At 46.7% G+C, this 16065-nt stretch overlaps 1 protein-coding gene across 1 annotated transcript in view; it reads right to left on the bottom strand.

The window, feature by feature from the left end:
- The window catches only part of LOC311116357 (plasma membrane calcium-transporting ATPase 3-like), a gene marked incomplete at both ends in the record, with an annotated part of 155728 nt that extends 140240 nt beyond the window's left edge, over positions 1–15488 (bottom strand). The window contains 3 exons of the mRNA XM_084191446.1: positions 106–190; positions 1064–1176; positions 15206–15488. Coding sequence (XP_084047572.1) covers positions 106–190; positions 1064–1176; positions 15206–15488 — 481 coding nt within the window. The remainder of the gene's footprint in view (positions 1–105; positions 191–1063; positions 1177–15205) is intronic.
- Between the last annotated feature and the right edge of the window lie 577 nt (positions 15489–16065).

Raw genomic sequence — 16065 nt, 5'->3', positions numbered from 1 at the left:
GGAGTGTGTCTAACTGCCTGCCTGCCTGTCTGTCTGTCTGTCAGCCAACCAGTCAACCATCCAGACAGACACACCGGACAGACAGACATCCATCCCAGGTCGTACCCTCAGTGTCATCTCCGGGGGGTTGGTAGAAGGACAGGCCCAGGGAGATGATGGCCGCCACCTCCAGGATGATCAGAGTGACGTCCTGTAAAGCAATGAATCAATCCATATTTCAATAAACCAATCTACATGTAACTGCCAAAATAAAGGAAACACCAACATAAAATGTTTGAATTGTTTTTTTGGGCCACTACGAGCCACCAGAACAGCTTCAACGCACCTCGGCATAGATTATATAAGTGTCTGGAACTCTATTGGAGGGATGCGGCAACATTCTTCCACGAGAAATTCCATCATTTGTTGTTTTGTTAATTAATGGTGGTGGAAAACGCTGTCTCAGGCGCCGCTCCAGAATCTCTCATAAGTGTTCAATTGGGTTGAGATCTGGTGACTGAGATGGCCATGGCATATGGTTTAAAGCTGCAATATGTAACTTTTTGGGCGTCCCGACCAAATTCACATAGAAATGTGAGTTATCTATCTGTCATTCTCATTGAAAGCAAGTCTAAGAAGCGGTAGATCTGTTCTATGTGCGTTATTTCTATGCTTCCCTTTCTTAAGTTTAGTTTTTCCTGTCTTTTACTTTCTGTTTTGTTAACCAAATATTTTTGGTTATGGAAAGTATATTTCACAGTGATTTAGGTGGTCCAATGATTCTCTACACTATGACCTCTTGTTTTGTCACATAAACGGAAATTAGGCAAACTATTAGAATTTTAGCAACCAGGAAATGTAGGAGGTCTTTCTGCATATTGCACCTTTAACATCGTTTTCGTGCTCATCTAACAATTCAGTGACCACTCTCATGCCCTGTGGATGGGGACATTATTGTCCAATGGGGGCATAGCCCTAGTGGCCTGCTCAGCATGATCCTAAGCATGATGGGATGTTAAATGCTTAATGAACTCAACCTGTGTGGAAGCACCTGCGTTCAGTACACTTATTCATATCAACATACTTGAAGAGCTTCCCAGACCAGCTCCAGGAAGGTCTTGGGCTGTTTAGGAGGGATGAAGTTCTGACCAAATGACTTGCTACGACGATCCAGGTCCGCCTGATCACCTGACAGACCTGCAACACACACGTACACATGTAAATGTAAACACACACATATGTACAATGGGGGAAAAAAAGTATTTAGTCAGCCACCAATTGTGCAAGTTCTCCCACTTAAAAAGATGAGAGAGGCCTGTAATTTTCATCATAGGTACACGTCAACTATGACAGACAAATTGAGATTTTTTTTCTCCAGAAAATCACATTGTAGGATTTTTAATGAATTTATTTGCAAATTATGGTGGAAAATAAGTATTTGGTCAATAACAAAAGTTTCTCAATACTTTGTTATATACCCTTTGTTGGCAATGACACAGGTCAAACGTTTTCTGTAAGTCTTCACAAGGTTTCCACACACTGTTGCTGGTATTTTGGCCCATTCCTCCATGCAGATCTCCTCTAGAGCAGTGATGTTTTGGGGCTGTCGCTGGGCAACACAGACTTTCAACTCCCTCCAAAGATTTTCTATGGGGTTGAGATCTGGAGACTGGCTAGGCCACTCCAGAACCTTGAAATGCTTCTTACGAAGCCACTCCTTCATTGCCCGGGCGGTGTGTTTGGGATCATTGTCATGCTGAAAGACCCAGCCACGTTTCATCTTCAATGCCCTTGCTGATGGAAGGAGGTTTTCACTCAAAATCTCACGATACATGGCCCCATTCATTCTTTCCTTTACACGGATCAGTCGTCCTGGTCCCTTTGCAGAAAAACAGCCCCAAAGCATGATGTTTCCACCCCCATGCTTCACAGTAGGTATGGTGTTCTTTGGATGCAACTCAGCATTCTTTGTCCTCCAAACACGACGAGTTGAGTTTTTACCAAAAAGTTATATTTTGGTTTCATCTGACCATATGACATTCTCCCAATCCTCTTCTGGATCATCCAAATGCACTCTAGCAAACTTCAGACGGGCCTGGACATGTACTGGCTTAAGCAGGGGGACACGTCTGGCACTGCAGGATTTGAGTCCCTGGCGGCGTAGTGTGTTACTGATGGTAGGCTTTGTTACTTTGGTCCCAGCTCTCTGCAGGTCATTCACTAGGTCCCCCCGTGTGGTTCTGGGATTTTTGCTCACCGTTCTTGTGATCATTTTGACCCCACGGGGTGAGATCTTGCGTGGAGCCCCAGATTGAGGGAGATTATCAGTGGTCTTGTATGTCTTCCATTTCCTAATAATTGCTCCAAACCAAGCTGCTTACCTAGTGCAGATTCAGTCTTCCCAGCCTGGTGCAGGTCTACAATTTTGTTTCTGGTGTCCTTTGACAGTTCTTTGGTCTTGGCCATAGTGGAGTTTGGAGTGTGACTGTTTGAGGTTGTGGACAGGTGTCTTTTATACTGACAACAAGTTCAAACAGGTGCCATTAATACAGGTAACGAGTGGAGGACAGAGGAGCCTCTTAAAGAAGAAGTTACAGGTCTGTGAGAGCCAGAAATATTGCTTGTTTGTAGGTGACCAAATACTTATTTTCCACCATAATTTGCAAATAAATTCATAAAAAATCCTACAATGTGATTTTCTGGATTTGTTTTCCTCATTTTGTCTGTCATAGTTGACGTGTACCTATGATGAAAATTACAGGCCTCTCTCATCTTTGTAAGTGGGAGAACTTGCACAATTGGTGGCTGACTAAATACTATTTTTCCCCCACTGTAACTCAAACACACACACACACACACACACACACACACAATCATGTTTTTTTACACAATAACTAGACTTTAGCTCAGTGGGCTAATACTCAGTCACTCAGTCACTCAAATGTGACCCAAACCCAGATGGACCAGTCACTCGTCTGAAGATCTGAAGGGATTGGATCGATGTAGGGATGGGCGTTAACACCTAAATACCCTAAAGACCAATGTATCAAAATAAAATATAAGATACTTTTGCAAAGTATTGTATTTCATTAAAATACATTTATTTTGTATTTTAAAATGCTAAAATAAATAGGCAAGTAGCTGAAAAGCAACAACATTTTCAGTAAAGGTTACAGAAACTTCTTCCTTGCTATTGACATTTTTACATTTTACATTTTCGTCATTTAGCAGACGCTCTTATCCAGAGCCACTTACAGTTAGTGAGTGCAAACATTTTTCATACTATAGAATAAGACCTCACATCAGCTCTATTCATGGCATTTCTATCTGCAACGTTCGACAACGTTTGGAAACTGAACGTGGCCTTGTATTCTACCCAGCGACAGCGCATGAAGGAAAAAACGTCCCTGATTGGTTGAAAGAAAATAAAAACATTTTACATTATTACAATATCTATATTGCCCTAGTTCTTAAAATAAAATAGGTCAAAAGAAATAAGATTGATGTAGATAGTTACAGTAGATTGTTGGTGGTGATGTCTCAATAACAGTAATGATTTTACCAAATTAATGATCTGACCAACATTGCAAGCAGAACGTTTACCCACCCTACGAACAGAGTAGGGTCGGGTGAAATTGGTATCATTCAGGACAGTAATATTAAGACCTGCAATGATCCCCAAAACAATTGATCTTAAAGTTGATGCATTGTTCTATCTTTTAATTGCTCTACTGTACTGTCTGAAGCATGTAAGCAAAGCTTGCCTCCAAAATGCATATTTTATAAACATTTCAGACGGTCTACATTACAGCTCTGAATCATTATCTTAAAGCCTTGTCATAAAACAAGTCATTTAATATTGGCCTGAAAGCCATTGACGACAATTCCAACATTGAAACTCCTGCCCCGTTAGCAAAAAAAAATAAAAAAAGTTTTCCAACCCAAAATGTTTCTTCTCTAATATTACAGCTCTTTTAAAAACAAGCGTATTACCTTTCCATGTAATATATTGTATATCAAGCATTCAATATCTTTATCTAACAGCAAATAAGACTTCCTCTGGTCAATGGATCATAACGTAATTACATTTACATTTACATTTTAGTCATTTAGCAGACACTCTTATCCAGAGCGACTTACAGTTAGTGAATACATATTTTTTTATACTGGCCACCCGTGGGAATCGAACCCAAAACCCTGGCGTTGCAAACGCCATGCTCTATCAACTGAGCTACATCCCTGCCGGCCATTCCCTCCCCTACCCTGGACGACGCTGGGCCAATTGTGCGCCGCCCCATTGGTCTCCCGGTCGCGGCCGGCTGCGACAGAGCCTGGATTTGAACCAGGATCTCTAGTGGCACAGCCTTAGACCACTGCGCCACTCAGGAGTACTGTACTGTAATTAAAACCAACACTCCTTGGTCTCACAATATGATCAATTTTCTTTATAAACTGCAAAGCCAAAAACCTTGAGCTATGTGCTCTTTAAAAAACATACTGCCGCCCATGCACCATGAATGCACCCAGCACTGCATGGGGGCGCATTGGAATAGTACAGTACTCCTGAAGCCCCGTCTTCAGTGAGATGACGCAATGGTGAGTCAGATGTATGAAATGCGCCACCTAGTGGAGAGGAGAGCGCACTGGAAGCCGATACAGTGAGGGAAAAAAATATTTAATCCCCTGCTGATTTTGTACGTTTGCCCACTGACAAAGACGTGATCAGTCTATAATTTGAATGGTAGGTTTATTTGAACAGTGAGAGACAGAATAACAAAAAAAAAATCCAGAAAAACACATGTCAAAAATGTTATAAATTGATTTGCATTTTAATGAGGGAAATAAGTATTTGACCCCCTCTCAATCAGAAAGATTTCTGGCTCCCAGGTGTCTTTTATACAGGTAACGAGCTAAAATTAGGAGCACACTCTTAAAGGGAGTGCTCCTAATCTCAGCTTGTTACCTGTATAAAAGACACCTGTCCACAGAAGCAATCAATCAATCAGATTCCAAACTCTCCACCATGGCCAAGACCAAAGTGCTCTCCAAGGATGTCAGGGACAAGATTGTAGACCTACACAAGGCTGGAATGGAGCACGGCGCTTGTAACGCCAAGGTAGTGGGTTCGATCCCTGGGACCACCCATACACAAAAATGCACAAATGACTAAGTCGCTTTGGATAAAAGCGTCTGCTAAATGGCATATTATTATTATTATATTATTAAGGTGACAACAGTTGGTGCGATTATTCGCAAATGGAAGAAACACAAAAGAACTGTCAATCTCCCTCGGCCTGGGGCTCCATGCAAGATCTCACCTCGTGGAGTTGCAATGATCATGAGAACGGTGAGGAATCAGCCCAGAACTACACGGGAGGATCTTGTCAGTGATCTCAAGGCAGCTGGGACCATAGTCACCAAGAAAACAATTGGTAACACACTATGCCGTGAAGGACTGAAATCCTGCAGCGCCCGCAAGGTCCCCCTGCTCAAGAAAGCACATATACATGCCCGTCTGAAGTTTGCCAATGAACATCTGAATGATTCAGAGGAGAACTGGCTGAAAGTGTTGTGGTCAGATGAGACCAAAATGGAGCTCTTTGGCATCAACTCAACTCGCCGTGTTTGGAGGAGGAGGAATCCTGCCTATGACCCCAAGAACACCATCCCCACCGTCAAACATGGAGGTGGAAACATTATGCTTTGGGGGTGTTTTTCTGCTAAGGGGACAGGACAACTTCACTGCATTAAAGGGACGATGAACGGGGCCATGTACCGTCAAATCTTGGGTGAGAACCTCCTTCCCTCAGCCAGGGCATTGAAAATGGGTTGTGGATGGGTATTCCAGCTTGACAATGACCCAAAACACACGGCCAAGGCAACAAAGGAGTGGCTCAAGAAGAAGCACATTAAGGTCCTGGAGTGGCCTAGCCAGTCTCCAGACCTTAATCCCATAGAAGATCTGTGGAGGGAGCTGAAGGTTCGAGTTGCCAAACGTCAGCCTCGAAACCTTAATGACTTGGAGAAGATCTGCAAAGAGGAGTGGGACAAAATCCCTCCTGAGATGTGTGCAAACCTGGTGGCCAACTACAAGAAACGTCTGACCTCTGTGATTGCCAACAAGGGTTTTGCCACCAAGTACTAAGTCATGTTTTGCAGAGGGGTCAAATACTTATTTCCCTCATTAAAATGCAAATCAATTCATAAAATTTTTGACATGCGTTTTTCTGGATTTTTTTGTTGTTATTCTGTCTCTCACTGTTCAAATAAACCTACCATTAAAATTATAGACTGATCATTTCTTTGTCAGTGGGCAAACGTACAAAATTAGCAGGGGATCAAATACTTTTTTCCCCTCACTGTGTGAGCTAAATACTAAAAGGTGAGAAGGAACCCAGCGCAGGAAATGACCATTAATGCTGACTGGCAAGTTGTTACACATCACCTTTAAATATAAAAGAGAAAAAAGAAGAGAAAAACAGGAAACAGCAAAGTGGGGTGAGAACTGACTACTAGTAGAACCCAGAGAGAAACTACTGAGCAAAATGGGAGACAGAATATGGAAGTGGGGGAATGAGAACCAGAGAGATGAACATTGACAGTGTTTAAAGGACAGGGGGAAGGAGAACAGACATTTCATTTAAAGGATAGGGGGTGATGGAAAATGGCTAAGCAAAATACCCCAAAATGCTGCACAGGAAATGGGTATTAACTAATCCCAACATCCCACCCTGAACAAACATAGCTTTCGATACCATTCAGAGGAGAGGAGCAAGTGGGAATGACAAAGGGGGTAGAGCAGGGGTGTCAAACTCATTCCATGGAGGGCCGAGTGTCTGCGGGTTTTTGGTTTTTCCTTTCAATTAAGTTCCTTACTAATCAGTGACCTTAATTCATCAACCAAGTACAAGGGTGGAGCGAAAACCCGCGGAAACTCAGCCCATTGTGGAATGAGTTCGACATGTGGGGTAGAGGAGAACAGACAGGACAGGGGTAGAGGAGAACAGACAGGACAGGGGTAGAGGAGAACAGACAGGACAGGGGTAGAGGAGAACAGAAAGGACAGGGTCAAGGAGAACAGACAGGACAGGGGCAAAGAGAACAGACAGGACAGGGGTAGAGGAGAACAGACAGGACAGGGGTAGAGGAGAACAGACAGGACAGGGGCAGAGGAGAACAGACAGGACAGGGGCAAAGAGAACAGACAGGACAGGGGTAGAGGAGAACAGACAGGACAGGGGTAGAGGAGAACAGAAAGGACAGGGGTAGAGGAGAACAGACAGGACAGGGGTAGAGGAGAACAGACAGGACAGGGGCAAGGAGAACAGACAGGACAGGGGTAGAGGAGAACAGAAAGGACAGGGGTAGAGGAGAACAGAAAGGACAGGGGTAGAGGAGAACAGACAGGACAGGGGCAGAGGAGAACAGACAGGACAGGGGTAGAGGAGAACAGAAAGGACAGGGGCAAGGAGAACAGACAGGACAGGGGTAGAGGAGAACAGACAGGACAGGGGCAAGGAGAACAGAAAGGACAGGGGTAGAGGAGAACAGAAAGGACAGGGGCAGAGGAGAACAGACAGGACAGGGGCAAGGAGAACAGAATGGACAGGGGTAGAGGAGAACAGACAGGACAGGGGTAGAGGAGAACAGACAGGACAGGGGCAGAGGAGAACAGACAGGACAGGGGTAGAGGAGAACAGACAGGACAGGGGCAGAGGAGAACAGACAGGACAGGGGTAGAGGAGAACAGAAAGGACAGGGGCAGAGGAGAACAGAAAGGACAGGGGTAGAGGAGAACAGACAGGACAGAGGTAGAGGAGAACAGAAAGGACAGGGGTAGAGGAGAACAGACAGGACAGGGGTAGAGGAGAACAGACAGGACAGGGGCAAAGAGAACAGAACGGACAGGGGTAGAGGAGAACAGACAGGACAGGGGTAGAGGAGAACAGAACGGACAGGGGTAGAGGAGAACAGACAGGACAGGGGTAGAGGAGAACAGAACGGACAGGGGCAAAGAGAACAGAACGGACAGGGGTAGAGGAGAACAGACAGGACAGGGGTAGAGGAGAACAGAACGGACAGGGGTAGAGGAGAACAGACAGGACAGGGGTAGAGGAGAACAGACAGGACAGGGGTAGAGGAGAACAGACAGGACAGGGACAAAGAGAACAGAAAGGACAGGGGTAGAGGAGAACAGACAGGACAGGGGCAAAGAGAACAGAACGGACAGGGGCAAAGGAGAACAGAAAGGACAGGGGTAGAGGAGAACAGACAGGACAGGGGTAGAGGAGAACAGAAAGGACAGGGGTAGAGGAGAACAGACAGGACAGGGGTAGAGGAGAACAGACAGGACAGGGGTAGAGGAGAACAGACAGGACAGGGGCAGAGGAGAACAGACAGGACAGGGGTAGAGGAGAACAGACAGGACAGGGGTAGAGGAGAACAGACAGGACAGGGGTAGAGGAGAACAGACAGGACAGGGGTAGAGGAGAACAGACAGGACAGGGGTAGAGGAGAACAGACAGGACAGGGGTAGAGGAGAACAGAAAGGACAGGGGCAGAGGAGAACAGACAGGACAGGGGTAGAGGAGAACAGAACGGACAGGGGTAGAGGAGAACAGACAGGACAGGGGTAGAGGAGAACAGACAGGACAGGGGTAGAGGAGAACAGACAGGACAGGGGCAGAGGAGAACAGACAGGACAGGGGTAGAGGAGAACAGACAGGACAGGGGCAAGGAGAACAGACAGGACAGGGGTAGAGGAGAACAGACAGGACAGGGGTAGAGGAGAACAGACAGGACAGGGGTAGAGGAGAACAGACAGGACAGGGGTAGAGGAGAACAGACAGGACAGGGGCAGAGGAGAACAGAAAGGACAGGGACAGAGGAGAACAGACAGGACAGGGGCAAAGAGAACAGAAAGGACAGGGGTAGAGGAGAACAGAACGGACAGGGGTAGAGGAGAACAGACAGGACAGGGGCAAAGAGAACAGAAAGGACAGGGGTAGAGGAGAACAGACAGGACAGGGGCAAAGAGAACAGAACGGACAGGGGCAAAGGAGAACAGAAAGGACAGGGGTAGAGGAGAACAGACAGGACAGGGGTAGAGGAGAACAGAAAGGACAGGGGTAGAGGAGAACAGACAGGACAGGGGTAGAGGAGAACAGACAGGACAGGGGTAGAGGAGAACAGACAGGACAGGGGTAGAGGAGAACAGACAGGACAGGGGTAGAGGAGAACAGACAGGACAGGGGTAGAGGAGAACAGACAGGACAGGGGTAGAGGAGAACAGACAGGACAGGGGTAGAGGAGAACAGACAGGACAGGGGTAGAGGAGAACAGACAGGACAGGGGTAGAGGAGAACAGAAAGGACAGGGGCAGAGGAGAACAGACAGGACAGGGGTAGAGGAGAACAGAACGGACAGGGGTAGAGGAGAACAGACAGGACAGGGGTAGAGGAGAACAGACAGGACAGGGGTAGAGGAGAACAGACAGGACAGGGGCAGAGGAGAACAGACAGGACAGGGGTAGAGGAGAACAGACAGGACAGGGGCAAGGAGAACAGACAGGACAGGGGTAGAGGAGAACAGACAGGACAGGGGTAGAGGAGAACAGACAGGACAGGGGTAGAGGAGAACAGACAGGACAGGGGTAGAGGAGAACAGACAGGACAGGGGCAGAGGAGAACAGAAAGGACAGAGGAAGAGGAGAACAAAACGGACAGGGACAGAGGAGAACAGACAGGACAGGGGCAAAGAGAACAGAAAGGACAGGGGTAGAGGAGAACAGAACGGACAGGGGTAGAGGAGAACAGACAGGACAGGGGCAAAGAGAACAGAAAGGACAGGGGTAGAGGAGAACAGACAGGACAGGGGCAGAGGAGAACAGAAAGGACAGGGGTAGAGGAGAACAGACAGGACAGGGGTAGAGGAGAACAGACAGGACAGGGGTAGAGGAGAACAGACAGGACAGGGGTAGAGGAGAACAGAAAGGACAGGGGTAGAGGAGAACAGAAAAGACAGGGGTAGAGGAGAACAGACAGGACAGGGGTAGAGGAGAACAGACAGGACAGGGGTAGAGGAGAACAGAAAAGACAGGGGTAGAGGAGAACAGACAGGACAGGGGTAGAGGAGAACAGAAAGGACAGGGGTAGAGGAGAACAGACAGGACAGGGGTAGAGGAGAACAGACAGAGGAATTTAATATATAAACAAATTACAAAGCAATGGTGAACATAGTGAATATAGTGAACATGGTGTGATGGAATATTTTAAATAAATGGTTCTTTATTAATCATCGGCTTCCAAATAAACTAAAACTCAAAAGATTCAAACTTTTTTTTATGCATCTACAAAACAAAAAAAACAGAAAAGCAAAGCTATTTCACATCCATGATTGCGTTTTCAAAATCATTGGTTTTTGGGAAGAAGAAGAAAAACATGTCCGCCTCTTGATCTTTGTGAATCCATAAACTAAAGGGTCCCATGACTATGATACGTTGTTGTTTATCTACCTTAGTTGAATGCACTGTCACTCTGGATAAGAGTGTCTGCTAAATGACCAAAATGTAAATGTGTATGTGAAAATGACCAACTGCAAAGCACACTGGGTATTGTCATTGACCTTGTTTCAGGCGGAGCTCATTAGAGTAATACCCAGCATGCTTTGCAATTGTTAATTTTTATATATACATTAACATTGAGTTCATTTAGCAGACACTCTTATCACACCATAGTGCCATCAGACTTCTGATACCAATGTAGGGTGAAAGGGGGCCACAAAATTGTGAACCGCTATAAAGGAATGGTATAGAAATGTATTTTTGTATTTTTAAACTAGAAATTACAGCTTTCGAAAGTATCTTGTTACAAAATACATTGGAGGGTAGTTCAGCCCAGTGTAATGCAACATACAAAATACTCAGAAGTAATTAAAATACGTATTTCAACATGTAACATCCAGTGCATTAGGAAAGTATTCAGACCCCTTCCCTTTTTCCACATTTAGTTAAGTTACAGACTTATTCTAAAATTGATTAAATTCATATTTTTCCTCATCAGTCTACACACAATAGCCCATAATGACAAAGTCAAAACAGGTCTTTAGACATTTTTGCAAATGTATTAAAAATATCAATCTGAAATACCTTATTTGCATAAGTATTCAGACCCTTTGCAATGAGACTCGAAATTGAGCTCAGGTGCATCCTGTTTACATTGATCATCGTTGAGATGTTTCTGCAACTTGATTGGAGTCCATCTGTGGTAAATTCAATTGATTGGACATGATTTGGAAAGGCACACCCCTGTCTATATAAGATCCCACAGCTGACGGTACATGTCAGAGCAAAAACCAAGCCATGAGGTCGAAGGAATTATCCGTAGAGCTCCGAGACAGGATTGTGTTGAGGCACAGATCTGGGGAAGGGTACCAAAAACGTTCTACAGCATTGAAGGTGCCCAAGAACACAGTGGCCTCCATCATTCTTAAATGGAAGAAGTTTGAAACCACCAAGACTCTTCCTAGAGCTGGCCGCCTGGCCAAACTGAGCAATCGGGGAGAAGGGCCTTGGTCAGGGAGGTGACCAAGAACCCAATGGTCACTCTGACAGAGCTCCAGAGTTCCTCTGTGGAGATGGGAGAACCTTCCAGAAGGACAACCATCTCTGCAGAACTCCACCAATCAGGCCTTTATGGTAGAGTGACCAGACGGAAGCCATTCCTCAGTAAAAGGCACATGACATCTCGCTTGGAGTTTGCCAAAAGGCACCTAAAGGACTCTCAGACCATGAGAAACAAGATTTTCTGGTTTGATGAAACCAAGATTGAACTCTTTGGCCTGAATGCCAAACGTCATGTCTGGAGTTAACCTGGAACCATCCCTACGGTGAAGCATGGTGGTGGCAGCATCATGCTGTGATGTTTTTCAGCAGCGAGGACTGGGAGACTAGTCAGGATCGGGACAAAGATGAACGGAGCAAAGTACAGAGAGATCCTTGATGAAAACCTGCTCCAGAGCACTCAGGACTTCAGACTGGGGCGAAGGTTCACCTTCCAACAGAACAATGACCCTAAGCACACAGCCAAGATAACGCAGGAGTGGCTTCGGGACAAGTCTCTGAATGTCCTTGAGTGGCCCAGCCAGAGCCTGGACTTCATCCCGATCTCTGGAGAGACCTTAAAATAACTGTGCAGTGATGCTCCCCATCCAACCTGACAGAGCTTGAGAGGATCTGAAGAGAAGAATGGGAGAAACTCCCTAAATACAGGTGTGCCAAGCTTGTAACGTCATACCCTAGAAGACTCGAGGCTGTAATCGCTGCCAAAGGTGCTTCAACAAAGTTCTGAGTAAAGGGTCTGAATATTTATGTAAATGTACTATTTCATTTTTTCATTTTTAACACATTCGTAAAAATTTCTAAAAAACAGTTTTTTCTTTGTCATTATAGGGTATTGTGTGTAGACTGAGGGAAAAAAACTATTTAATCAATTTTAGAATAAGGCTGTAATGTAACAAAATGTGGAAAAAGTCAAGGGGTCTGAATACTTTATGAATGCACTGTACGTATCTTTTACCATATCCCATCTCTGGATGTAAGATGAAAACTACCAAAATCACTAAGGTCAAATATTATCTTCCTCACACACCCTCTTTCTACCTTCCTTCCTCCCTCCACTGCCTCACCCTCTTTCTACCTTCCTCCCTCCACTGCCTCACCCTCTTTCTACCTTCCTCCCTCCCTCACCCTCTTTCTACCTTCCTCCCTCCCTCCCTCCACTGCCTCACCCTCTTTCTACCTTCCTCCCTCCACTGCCTCACCCTCTTTCTACCTTCCTTCCTCCCTCCACTGCCTCACCCTCTTTCTACCTTCCACCCTCCACTGTGTCACCCTCTTTCTACCATCCTCCCTCCCTCCACTGCCTCACCCTCTTTCTACCTTCCTCCCTCCCTCCCTCCACTGCCTCACCCTCTTTCTACCTTCCTCCCTCCCTCCCTCCACTGCCTCACCCTCTTTCTACCTTCCTCCCTCCCTCCCTCCACTGCCTCACCCTCTTTCTACCTTCCCCCCTCCACTGCCTCACCCTCTTTCTACCTTCCTCCCTCCACTGCCTCACCCTCTTTCTACCTTCCACCCTCCACTGCCTCACCCTCTTTCTACCTTCCTCCCTCCCTCCACTGCCTCACCCTCTTTCTACCTTCCACCCTCCACTGCCTCACCCTCTTTCTACCTCCCTCCCTCCACTGCCTCACCCTCTTTCTACCTTCCTCCCTCCACTGCCTTACCCTCTTTCTACCTCCCTCCCTCCACTGCCTCACCCTCTTTCTACCTTCCTCCCTCCACTGCCTCACCCTCTTTCTACCTTCCTCCCTCCACTGCCTCACCCTCTTTCGACCTTCCTCCCTCCACTGCCTCACCCTCTTTCTACCTTCCTCCCTCCACTGCCTCACCCTCTTTCTACCTTCCTCCTTCCACTGCCTCACCCTCTTTCTACCTTCCTCCCTCCACTGCCTCACCCTCTTTCTACCTTCCTCCCTCCACTGCCTTACCCTCTTTCTACCTCCCTCCCTCCACTGCCTCACCCTCTTTCTACCTTCCTCCCTCCACTGCCTCACCCTCTTTCTACCTTCCTCCCTCCACTGCCTCACCCTCTTTCGACCTTCCTCCCTCCACTGCCTCACCCTCTTTCTACCTTCCTCCCTCCACTGCCTCACCCTCTTTCTACCTTCCTCCTTCCACTGCCTCACCCTCTTTCTACCTTCCTCTCTCCCTCCACTGCCTCACCCTCTATCTACCTTCCTTCCTCCCTCCACTGCGTCACCCTCTTTCTACCTTCCTCCCTCCACTGCCTCACCCTCTTTCTACCTTCCTTCACCCCTCCACTGCCTCACCCTCTTTTTACCTTCCTCCCTCCACTGCACTCCCCCTTTCTGTCTCTCCCTTTCTCGCTCAATCTCCCCTTGATATGTCATTGACAATGCGGCAAGCTGTTCTAGCACTCCTCTCTCTCTCTCTCTCTCTCTCTCCTCCCTCTCCCAGTATCTCCCTCCCTCCCTCTCTCTCTCTCCTCCCTCTCCCAGTATCTCTCTCCCTCCCTCCCTTTACTTCCTTCCTCTCTCCTGTCTTTTTCTTCCCTCCCCCCTGTCTCTTAGATCTCTGTAATGGTGTCATACTGCAGTATTGAGTCTGTGTGTAATCATGTAATGGTATTCCAGTTCCGATGGTTCCTGTTCCTGGATGCTGTGGTAAAGAGGTGTTAGTGCTGCATATCAACTCTTCTAACTGTTGGCCAGGCGGTAAAAGTTTGGTCAAAACAATCTGTTGAAGTTTACCTCTACCAAACAATCTAAAAGGCTATTTCACTGGTTATCTCGCTGACTATTTCACTAACTATTTTATCAACTCTAGCTAGGTTTCTATCCAATTGGTGACAGATGTCTGACTACCTTACTGACTACCTCACTGACTATCCCATTGACTACCTCACTGACTACCCGACTGACTACCTCACTGACTACTTTACCTACTACCTCACTTACCACTGACTACCCCACTGACTACCCGACTGACTACCTCACTGACTACCTCACTGACTACCTCACTGACTACCTTGCTGACTACCTCACTTACCACTGACTACCCCACTGACTACCTTGCTGACTACCTCACTGACTACCTCACTGACTACCTCACTGACTACCCGACTGACTACCTCACTGACTACCCGACTGACTACCTCACTGACTACCCGACTGACTACCCCACTGACTACCTCACTGACTACCCTATTGACTACCTCACTGACTACCTCACTGAATTCCTCAATGACTATTTACCTAATATTCCACAGACTATTCCACAGGCGGCTGTACTACTATTCAGAGATGGACTGTTGGCCTCCGGACAAATATGCTTGTAATTGGACCTGATTCGACAGGTAGAATAGGCCTCAGCCTAAAATACTAAAATCAATGAAATTGACTGACAGTGTGTGTGTGTGTGTGTGTGTGTGTGTGTGTGTGTCATGGTGTTTTGCTACAGTAATGTTGTTCAGTGTTGATAATCTGATCCTGTTAGCTGGCATGAGATCAATCCCACAGGCCAAACAACACACACACAAACGCAGTGGCGCTTTTTCTAGACCCTGGGACCATTTCCTGGATTTCCTCACTAGGCAAGACTAACAATCTAGGTGATGACAGCATGCACCCAGACAGACCACCTTACCGTCAATAGTGTTGGTGAGCAGCCTAGTGGCCAGGCCCTCTGAGTCTCCGTACGCCTCCTGTATCTTCTGGATGGCCTCCCCTCCCCGGAGCTCCATCAGATCCCTGAGCTCCTCCACCGTCACCCCAAAATCTCCCTCTGCAGCATGGTTACCCTCTTCCTTCCCCCCTCCACCTCCTCCTCCTCCTCCTCCTCCACCTCCTCCTCCTCCTCGGCTCCGGCCTTTAGGGTAGAACTCAACAGCACTGTTAGCCATCTCTCCCATGGTGGCGGTGGTAGACATTCTGACAGCGTGGTTTGGTCCTCTTCTCTCTCCGTAGTCTCTAGCGAATGTTTCTGCTTTTTTATACCAGCCAGTCACCAAGCGCTGGCCCTCCCTTCTTCTTTCAACAGCCCTTAGACACAGACGTCATCAGCAAACCAGTTGGGGTCAGGGGTCAGGGCTTTAACCAGGGACCATCTCAGAAAAAGCTGACTCCCTTTTTCTTCACTCTGAGGGATGAGGAGGGGTGACTCCAGAGTTCTCCCTTACGAAGGGATGGAGGGATAGAGAGAAGGACTAATGATACAGCAGACGGGTTATCACTGGAACCTGGAAAGAGAGAAAGAGAGTGAGTTATAAGAACTCATCTCTACAACTGACAACACACCTGCAACTTGGTGTCAATTGTTTTACGAAACAGCCAATCGAAATGAGGACTTTGGTCGCCTGAGCCAATCCAACCTTCAGAACCAGAGTTTACTTTGTTCATGAACTCGTTCTAGTTCATCGTTCTATTCCATTTAACCATTCCACTTTCTCTCCATCTTTCTACCTCATTCTGGGTTTGTTTCTCTTTCCTCCCTCATTGTCTCTGTCT

This window comes from Coregonus lavaretus (assembly GCF_964263955.1).
Source record: "Coregonus lavaretus genome assembly, contig: HAP1_SCAFFOLD_491, whole genome shotgun sequence".
Classification (NCBI taxonomy): Eukaryota; Metazoa; Chordata; class Actinopteri; order Salmoniformes; family Salmonidae; genus Coregonus; species Coregonus lavaretus.
Note: the sequence above shows the minus strand (reverse complement) of the source record. Positions and strands in the feature narration are given on the sequence as shown.